Source organism: Octodon degus, unplaced genomic scaffold, assembly GCF_000260255.1.
Source record: "Octodon degus isolate 3935 unplaced genomic scaffold, OctDeg1.0 scaffold00101, whole genome shotgun sequence".
Classification (NCBI taxonomy): Eukaryota; Metazoa; Chordata; class Mammalia; order Rodentia; family Octodontidae; genus Octodon; species Octodon degus.
The window spans coordinates 6,005,036-6,015,692 of NW_004524677.1; the positions used below are offsets into that span (position 1 = coordinate 6,005,036).

Genomic DNA, 10,657 nt, shown 5'->3' on the forward strand with positions numbered 1-10,657 from the left:
GCCGGGCGCCTGGCAGCTTTGTTCCCCTGCCGCGCCGCCCGGGGGCCCCGGCAGATGCTCGGGGTGGCGGCGGGGTCCGGCGTGGCCCGCAGGGTGGCCTCGCCCCCCGGCCTCGGCACTAGAGCCCTGCCCGGCCGGCGTCCCGACCTTTGTGTTCACGTCCACCGGTCGCCCCTCGGGGTGGCCGGGGCTCCGCGGGAGAGGAGCGGAGAGGAAGCCTGTTGCGGAGAGGCTGGCGGCGCGGGCCGGGAGGGGCCTCGGGCGCGGGCCGCGTTTCTCTTCCGTGCTTTACGAGGGCGCTGTGTTTTCGGTGTCGCCGTAGGGATCGAGCCCTTGCCGAACGTGGTGGAGTTGTGGCAGGCGGAGGAAGGGGAACTCCTGCTGCCCACTCAGGTGAGGACCGGGCGGCGGGCGGCGGGCGACGGCTCTGGCCTCTTTGCAAGGCAAATAAACTGTCTGTGGAGCCTGAACACCTGGCATCGGTGGCCTGGCGGCCGCCTCCACAACACCATGTGACAGGGCGGGAGCCAGGCCGGCCCGAGGGAGCGCTCACGGTGGGAGCCCAGGCCACCCTGCAGGGCCGGCCGGCGGGGATCTCGCCGCGCATCCCGCAGCCGTCGTTGCGGGGCGTCGTGTGGGTGGCGAGTGGCTGGGAGGTTGAGTGCAGCGGGAGTATTTATTGCATAAATGTTAGTGGTTCGGGCTATTAACGTTAAGTAGTAGCTTTGAGGTGAAGATGTGACTTTAAAGGATTGTAATCTTGGATTTTTTCCAAGTGTCTTTGATTCCTGTCAGAATACACCCATTTAGGAACTTGAATTTCAGGTTTCTCCCCCTGAATGATGATTTTTATGATTGCATCTGGAAAAATAATTGCTAACATTTTACTGGGAATCTCTAGCATAGAGGGCTGCCAGCTGCAATGGTTACGTTACTGTAAAGCTTTTGTGTTGATTTTAAAGTTGAATTTGTACAAGAAAATTCTCCTTGACTGCAAAGCGACATTTAAAAATATAGTATAGTTGGCTGTTTTTCACCAGCAGCAGTAGGGACCCAAAATGCATGGGGTGGTTGGATTAGAGAATATTCAGCTTGTGTGTGGTCAGTTTTTCAGTGTTCATTACTTCCCATGTTACCAGTGGCATTAAAAACAGGATGTGTAGCTGAAACTTCACTGAGAGGCTGTGCAGTTTTACATTTCAGCCTTGTACTATATGAAAGCATTGAGACTGCTGGTTTTGAGATGTTTGGAATCCTCATTTAACCAGGAGTAATGAATAACAGCTTCGAGGCAGAGAGGTGCTCTTAGAAGAGAATTTTCCTGAAGGCCAGCAGGCTGCCTGAGACCAGCCCTATAAGAACAAGCCCAGTTGGCAAGTAGTCTTTTCTTGAGAGCTTGTTTGGAGGTTCTAGCAGGGGAGCGCAGCTACTCCTATACCCTTGACGGAGGATCAATCCTCCTCTATGGGGGGGAGGTGAGGGTGGTGGGGTGGTGGTGGTGGTTGAGTGCGCAGCTTCAGGAGGGACACACATGGATCGTTGAGGGAGGAAGGGGACACCTGCCTAGCCAGGCAGATCAGCTGAATCAACCCTGGCAATCAGTGGGGTGACAGATGTCGCAGCCTGATCGCCCTCACATCTGCAAGTAGTCTTTTTGCCTAAGAGTTTATCCCCACATGGATTTTTTCCTGACTGTAAATAATATCCGTGTGTTGTCCAAGTTTTGGCAAATGTATGAAAATAAAAAGAATAAAATTGGATGCTAAACAGTGAATGCACTTTTAAAAATAGTTGTGGTTATGAACATTAGAGTTGTTCAGCAGTTGAGCAAGTGACATTTGGGGGCTGAGAAGTCTTTGTTTTGAGGAGCTGCACTGTGCAGTGTAGAAGGGGAAATAGCACCCTTGTCCTCTGCCCCCTGGACGCCAGGAGCTCTCCCTGTTTCCTTTTTAATTCTCTTAGGTTTTGTTGTTGTTTTCTGGTGGGTTGTTTGTTTTGAGGCAGGCTTTATTCACTGTGGTCTCCCACTCTAGGGCCCCAGCGGTCCTCCTGCCTCTGTTTTCCTGGTAGCCGGGACTGTGGGCATGTGCCACTGTGCTGCACTCCTTGCCCCTGCTTGAACAATTGAGAATGTTGCCAGACATTGCCAGGTGTTCCAGGGAAGCAAAGTTGCCTTGGGTGAGAAGCGCTGGACTGTTTGTATCCTTGTGTATTTGCATTTTGCTCGGTTGTAGGCTCTACCTCTGATAGTGTTAGAAGCCAACCCAGACTAAAAGGAAAGCAGATCTTAGACTTTCACTTGTGGTAGCTCAGGTGAGGAGGTAGTCACGATGTGCAGACAAGGAAATGTCAGGGTCTGTGATAGGATTACTTGCTCTCTTTGTGTACTTCAAAGTAATTTTGTTAAATGCTTGATTCTAGTTCAGTTTTGTTGATGTGTATAGTTTATTTTGATTAAAACAGAAATTAAGAGGCTGTCTTTTTGAAATTCTCTTTATAGAGGCGTTTATGAGCTATTTTAATCAAAGCTATAATGAAAATGAAATTGGCATTTGAAATAGTTTTCTAAATATTTGATCTTTAGGTATATTTTTCAGAAACTATCTGACCCTGCATGTGCCTGGCCAGGCATATCTCATAGCATCAGAGAGTTCTGAAGAAAGTTTCTTTCCTTTTTCTTTTTTTGCGGTACTGTGGATTGAACACAGGGCCTTTACATCCACAGCCTTTTCTTATTATTTTGGGAGTCTCACTAAGCTGCCCAGGTTGTGCTTGAACTTGGAATCCTCCTTCCTTGGCTTCCTGAAGTACTGGGATTAGTGGTGTGGGTTCCCACACCTGGTTTGAAGAAAGTTATTTATTTATTTTTGTATTTAGTACAGGGCCTAGAGAGTCTCACTACACAGATCGGACTTGTAGTGATCCTCCGGTTTTCAGCCTCCCAAGTGCTGGGATTACCGGTACGCGCCACCATGCCCATTTCATTTGCCGTCTCAGTGTACTCTGGGTCAAATCCTGGTGCCTGTGGTCTGCCTAAGCAGGTGCTTTAGTCTGCTGAGCTATCTGGCTGGCCCTGGAAGAAAGTTATTTTTAAGGAATTCTTTTCAAAGACTTTTGAATTTTGTCTCTTTTCAGAAATGCTTGCTTGTGTGCATGGTAAGGAGTCCGTTGAAAAGAGAATATTTATAGATCTTATTTAAATATGAGGGAGTTTTTTTGCTCAGTTATGGGTAGATGATGATGATGATTATTATTATTATTTTGGTGGTACCAGGGATCAAACTTAGGACCTCATGCTTGCCAGGCAAGCACTTATTCCCCTGCCCTTATGGGTAGATTGAATTCCTTCATACAGAAAGACTAGAAGATGGTGTCAGAACCTGAATTTTCAGTCATAGGTGAAGTAGCATCAGAGAATGTGGCATTCAATCAACAATAGTAAAGTATTTGCCAATATTAATTAATTATACATTTATTTAGAAAGTTTGCTGTAGATTTTTCTCCCCCCACCCTTTTTTTTTTTTTTTTTTTTTGGTGGCTGGCTCAGCCCACCCTAGGGGCGGGGCTGGCTGGCATGTGATGTGGGGGGATCAAACCATGGTCCCTATGCTTTGCCTAAGCTTGCCTAAGCAGGTACTTTAGACCACTCAGCTATCTTGCCAGCCCCATTCTCCCCCTTTTTCTGAAGGAGGTTTTAAGTGAGGAGCAACTTGTGTAGCCAAAGATAACAATTGAAGACCCTTTGGTCAGGCTTCCTAGATATGAATCCTGACTGTCCCTTTTACCTCTGTCCATTGATTTCTTTCTCTGTGCATTTACTTTGGTGCTGGGGACAGCAGGCAGGGCCTCACACATCTTGGCCACATTCTACCACTGAGTGCACCCTGCTCCAGCTCACCTCTTTGTCCTCAGTGTTTTCATCTGTGAAGTAGGGGGTGATGGTGCTGATCTCGCAGGACTTTGAGAGGATTAGGTGTTTGAGCTTCCTGAGTACCTGATGAAGGTTACTTGTTTTGGCGGTTTCTCAGCTGACCCATAGGGTTGTTCATTAAGAGACATGAACAGTTATCCTGTTTGGAGAGACTGAACTAGTACAGATAGCTCAGTATCATGCTTCTGTGGCTATGTAGAAAGTTATGTTATTCATATTTCTTGAATAATGTAGTGCTGGAGGTCAGACGCAGGGTCCCATGCATGCTAGGCAAGTGCTGTGCCTTAGGGCTATTCCTCAATCCCTGTGTGTAGTGTTTTATGTTGTACAATTATAGGATGTAATAATACAGAACTGTGTTTTTCCATGGCCATAAGATGAGGGAAGAGAAATAATGTGATTTTGTTCTTAGTTTTACAGGCTTTTCCTCTCCTCTGAGTATACTTTAACACACTAAACCCAGAATGGTGATGACATAGAAACCAACAAGTTGTCATTATTCACTTATTGTCTACAGGTAACTGTGTGTATGCAAGGTACAGCTTTCTGTACCTTCTTCCTTCTCTTTCTGGTTTCCTGTGACCCACTCACAGGGCGATGGCCTGTTTTTGAGCTTTTTGCAGTCTGAGCCTCCAGTCACTCCTCCAGGACTCACTCTCCAGCCTGACCCTTGGCTGAGTGAACCCATCGTGTTACCCGCTGAATGAAAGAACAGATGTTGCTGCCCTGCTGGTGGTTCAGGGAAGTCCTTTCCAACTCCTCCCCTGTAGCAGCCTTGCCATCCTCTCTTCCCGCTCCTATTTCTTGGTGGTGTGAAAAGAGAACTTTTGGCCTCCTGTGCAGGGCCAGTGTTCTACTTGAGCTTTGCCTGCAGCCCCATCAGTTTTCCTGAGCTGCTTGTAGAGATTTGCATATCTGGATATTTTTACTTTGTCTCAGATGTCCTTGTTGCCTCACTTCCATTTCCCTTAAGGAGGTCTGTGCTGTTGAGGCCCTGGGTCTCTCCCTCGGCATCCAGAATCCATCAGTTTGTGAAGCCTTTCCAGTGAAGGAGAGGTGATCACAGTGCCCTGCTCTGTTTCTGTATTTGTGGGCTTACTCTGTTCTGAAGACTGCAGGTAAAATGCTTTACATATTGATTTCCCATTATTGTTTGATTATATTTTCTTGTCAGTCCTGGCAAGCAGGGACAGTGTAAAGCACCACCTCCTAAACCATGTGGACTTGTCTGAGAAGACTCACTCCTGATGCCCTTGTTAATCGGGTTTGGGACATGTAGATGGGTGCTGGCTAGGAGCAGCTGCTACCTGATGCAGGGTCTGCCTGGGCCAGCCTGGGCTGGCTCAGGGCCCGATTGGCCTATATGTTTATCCAGCAGACACTGACCATTTATTTGCCCTGTTGAACCCCAATTATCCATGGTGAATAAGAAAGCCTCTGCTTTAGAAAAATACCTTGTTTAGGGCTGAGGGTAGAACTCACCTAGCATGTATGAGGCTATCAGCTGCATACCTAGAAACACAAGAAAAACCCCAAAACTTGCTGATTACTCTCCTCAGGTTTGAGGGCATAGATAACGGAAACTGGCAGAAAGTGAAACAGGAAATGGTATGCTGAACATCTGGGTTCTTTTTATTATCTCAGGCACTGGGTTGTGTAATAGCATTTCACTCCAGTCAGTGAATCATTGACTAATACTTGGAAGTCTTTTTGTCTTAGAGACTTACTTTTATTTAATCTATTTCTGCTGTCAACATAAAAAAAAATAACATGGGTCGAATACTACCTGTATGTTGTATGAGTTAACTCATGTTCACACACCAAAAGTAGGAGGTATTATGACTTGATTTTATAGTTGAAGAAGTTCAGGTGCTGGATAGTTAGATAACTTGTCTAAGTAACTCCTGGGTCACTAGTAGGATTTGAACCCAGGAAGTATTTAGCTCCAGAGCTAGAGCTTGTAGGTTCTTGAGTGGGGGATCAACATGATGACATTGAGTGCTAGGTCCATAGATGTGGATAGTAATGATTGACATTCAGGAAGATTGGTCTTACAGTGCTATATGGGTCATATTAGAGGCAGCAGTCTTAAAGCATAGCAGAAAGCCCTGAATGTCATGGTAATTCAGGAAGTTGATACAGTGGGCTGGTTGCTGGCGGAAGGGGTAGAGAAGAAAGGATGAATTTGAACTTCTCTTAGAGGCAAGTAGAGGGAAATAGGGCAGGGTGACCCTAAGGTTTCCTGGGGTCTGGGCAGTGTGATGGCAGTTTTCAACACAAAGGGGTGGCTCAACTCTGAAACCACTCAGCAGGGGGCAGATCTTGACAAGCTGGTGGTGTGTGCCTTAGCTTTGCAGGGAGCTGAGCTCAGGGCTGTTTATGCATCCTGTAGACATTTGGACATAGTACTGTTGAGTTGTAAAGTAGTCTACCCTATAAGGTTTATGGAATTCCCTCCATGTGCTGGTCTCTGAGGACAACTGCATGGTTCTGGTCTGGAGTAGAGAGGGACAGGTTGTGGAGAACCTTCAGCTGTGCTAACGTGAGGGATTAGTGTCTTGAGGCTACAACCCTGTGCACAGGGGTCTGGCCCCACGACTGGTGGCCACAGGAGAAGCAAGGTCTGGAGAGATGCCAGGGAACCAGAAGAGTCTGGATTCAGCGGTGGTGAGCTTCCAGAAAGAATAACACATCTGAAGCTTGTCTATCTAGCGGCTCTGTTGAGTTGGGCCAGGCTGCCCTTCTTAACTGCCCTCAGTTGAATTACATATCTTCAGATTTCCGCCCAGTAAGCCTGGCAAAACTTTGGATTGTGGTATGTATGTCATGATCAGGCTTTTTACATTGATGTCAAAACATATCAGGTATTCATTAAGAGGATTCTGAGCTAAGCAATAGATTTTCTATATTTGAGGATTTTAATTGGCTTTAAATGTCATCTTATGTGATTAAATATAAACATTAAAAACTGCTGTTAAAGAGAAAATATTGTCTAATTTTGGGACTGTATAGGTTGTGGTTTTAAATGAATAGAGAGCTGGGCATAGTGGTACAGGCCTATAGTCTCAGCTCAGGAGGTAGAGGCAGGAGGATCTCTGTGAGTTCAGTTCAAGGCCTGCTTTAACTGTATAGTACGTCTTGTCTTGAAAAACCAAGAAAAGGTAAAGAACTCTCCCCCAAAATAACAAATGAAGGACCATTTTGTATCTGTATATTCAAAATAGTTAGGATAGATATGCAACTACTTTCTTTTAATTCAATGAATAGAAAGATTTGTTCTAATAGTGTTTGTGGACAGGATATCATGTCTGCATCTTGTACTATGAATAACCACTAAGAAGACAAAAAACAAAACAAAACAAAAAAAACCCCCAAAACCCAAAATAACCCCAAAAGCCAAATGAATTGAATTAGTTTACAGTAAATGCCTAAGGGAACCACTGGCAAGTTTTATTCTTGTTATTATAGTGTCATTCTTTAATGAGAATCTGTGGAATACCAAGCAGTACCAGTCACTCTTGTAGATGTTCATTATCCCCCAGAGGGTTAAACTCCTTTTGGTGACTTATGTTTGTTTGAAATAGAGGTTAAAGTGTGTTCTTTGTCAACAGGGTGATTCTGAAGAGGATGTGGAGGAGTCGTCTCAAGAACAGAGGTAAGGCAGGAAACGAGTAAAATGCCTGCATGGTACATTTCTCTGCCATCTCTGAATATGCTCTGACATTCTTGATTATGTCTTTGCTTATATATTGACTATTATCTCTTTGGTCTTTATTCCTCTCTTCTGTGTGTGTTCTCTAACAGTTTATCTGTTTTCAAATGAGGCAGTACTGAAAGCTTTTAGAGGTAGTTGCTCACTTTTCCTATTTGTTCCTAGGTATCCATTACAGTTGGGTACTGTACTGAGTGCCATACCTGACACAGAACAGGATCTGCCTTACATGTGGCAGGCAGTCATTGAAACTTGAAGAAACTTGAAGAATGAAGCTCTATGTGGGGAATAATTAAGTAGCTTTTGGGACACTCCTCTGAGGAGGTAATGCTCCACCTGAAATGTGGAGGAGAGGGGAGCAGCCAGAGAGCAGGCACAGGGCGAATATCTTGGGTAGAAGGCAAAGCAGGCCCACGAGGAATCCAAATGACTGTGTTGGAATGTAGGATAGGGAGATGTGGTATAGAATGTTGGCAGCCACACTAAGAAGTTGGGATTCATTTTTAAATGTGATGGAGTTTTTTTCTTTGACACAGGATCTCGCTATGTAGCTCAGGCTGGCCTTTCACTGGAGGCAAACCACCTGTCTCTGCCTCCTGAGTGCTGAGGTTACAGGTGTGCACCACCACACTTGGCTGAATGTGGTGAAAGTTCTTAACAGATTATGAGCACAAAGCTAATGTTAACATTACAAATTTAGTCTTCAACAGAATGTCTTGGTGGGGAGGTATTCTTCGTGAGTGGACCACATGGGGAGGTTCTACAAGATATACCAGGGCGTAAGGACAATTTTCAGAGATAATTTTCAAGTACTCAGTGTCTGGATCCTCATATATTCTCCTAAAATTGATCTGTCTGATGTTGAATGTTACTTCCTACCTCAGATTTTACACCTTCTCCATGTCATAAAAAAAATCTAGTCCCACTGTTTACTTCATCTCAAGCTAACAAAAGGGCTGTTTAAAATATTGGTACCGATTAGGAAAAAGTAATTAACTTTGATGAGATGACAGGTTCTTTTGTAAGTGTGGAGGTTTTCAGACCCATGCTTTCAGTGAAATTAAAGGAGGATGCAATCAAATTGGGAGCTTTAATTATTTTTGATGAAAATTCATTGTGTGCTTTTTCTTTGATAAAACACTAAGTTGAGTGAATATAGTGCTACTTCCAACAAAATTCCTTCTCAGCATATTTATAATGACAAACTTTTTGTGCATATATTTAAAAAATGATGGGAAAATAGGGTTGAATTGATATTAATTAAACTTGTCTAGTTGTAGTGTGGGTTCATATGACAGTTTAAAGGATCCATCTTGTTAAAGGAGGCATTTTCTGTTTTCTTTTTGTTTTGGTCTTAGAAATTGAACTGAGGGCCTTGTGTATGCTGTGCACTTTCTCTGTCACTGAGCTATATGCCCAACCCTGATACATATAAAGAAGTGATTGGGAATCTTATTTAAAATGTCAGTGCTTAAGAAAAAAAGTACCAGCACTTGCAGTATGGCAGAGATTACACTTTAACATTCTTTTTTTTTTTTTTTGGATATATGGAAATTTTAAGAAAGGTGAAAAGTGTTTATGGTAGTTCAGACTAGAGTGGTAGTGGTAGGGTTGGAGGGAAATGATGTCTTTTTGTGGTGGGATATGTTATTTGTTGACTCAGTTGCAGGGTTGTGAGGAAGGCAGAAATCACAGGGGCTTCTCAGCTTTGGCTTTACATGGGGCAGTGTGACTGACAGGAGAGGGTTAGTGGAAAGGAAATGGGGAGCTCTGCTGGGTTGTCTCCAGGGAGTCTCCAGATGGCAGGATGCCCGCAGAGAGAGAGAGAGAGTGGGCGGTGTGTCTGGCTTTGGAGGCCTGGCCTGTAGCTCCAGGTTGAGGTATTTGAAGCCCACAGGGGGCTTTGCCAACGGTGCCTGGCATCTGCTCTGATTTGTATACAGTTCTTGCTGACTTTTTGGTGCCCAGGCTGGCACCTAGGGCCCTGGGCGTGCTAAGCAAGCATATGATCTGCCGCTGACCTACAGCACCTGGCACCCTTTCTTCCTTAGAATTGCTGTTTATGCCAATTTTCCAGTGAACTTAGAGGTATTAGTAGGTTTTAACCTCTTGTGTTTTTTGACACAACATGAGATAATTAGAATAAAATCTGTGTAGGGAGTAGTAAGGAAGAATTATATCTGTTTAGAACAGTGGCTTCCAAACTTTTTATGGTGATGTATAGTAATGAATTTTACATCACATAGTCTGTACTTGTAAAAATGAGTTGAAGTTTTACAAAGGTGTACTCTTGCCTGCAATGCACTCTCTGTTCCATTTTATTTCATTAAGAAATGTTTGGTACCTAATTGGTTTATTGTTTATATTTTGGCGATTATATATATATATATATATATATATATATATACCTGGAATTGTCATACTGTACAGTTCACCTATATGAAGTGCTTAGTTGGATTTTGGTGTGTTTGCAACAATGTAAAAATGCTTTGGTCCCCTCACCTCCACCCCAGAGAAATGCCTTACCCTATTGCATCAATCTCTGATCTCCTAACCTTCCAGATTGATTGGAAAATGCTGTGGATCATGACTTAGAGCAATCAGCCGTAGTTTTTTTTGTTTGGGCCCCTCAGCCCACCCTGAGGGCAGGGCTGGCACGGACCATGGTGCAGGTGATGGAACTGCAGTCCCCTGTGCCTGCCTAAGCTTGCCTTAGCAGGCGCTTTAGACAAACACTGAGCTATCTCACCGGCCCAGCCCTAGTTTTTATGATTTCTTTTCTTTTAGTATTTGCTGTTATTTCTGGTTGGTTGGTTTCTTTCTTTCTCTCCCCTTCCCTCCCCTTCCCTCCCCTTCCCTCCCCTTTTTTCTCCCTTTCCCCTTCCCCACTTCTTTCACCTCCTGTACTGGGAATTGTATTTGGGATTCTCAAATTGAGCTAGATTCCTAGTCTTTTTTTTTTTTTTTTTTTTTTTTTTTTTTGTTGACTTGGCCAAGCTGGCCTTGCCCCAACT

The 10,657-nt window shown here is 44.4% G+C and overlaps 1 protein-coding gene across 1 annotated transcript in view; it reads left to right on the plus strand.

Moving 5' to 3' along the window:
- Positions 1 to 54: 54 nt before the first annotated feature.
- The window catches only part of Tmem131l (transmembrane 131 like), a 187,381-nt gene continuing 176,778 nt past the window's right edge, over positions 55 to 10,657 (plus strand). Inside the window, exons 1-2 of the mRNA XM_023723669.1 lie at positions 55 to 393; positions 7,543 to 7,586. Of these exons, the coding sequence (XP_023579437.1) occupies positions 55 to 393; positions 7,543 to 7,586 (383 nt within the window). The remainder of the gene's footprint in view (positions 394 to 7,542; positions 7,587 to 10,657) is intronic.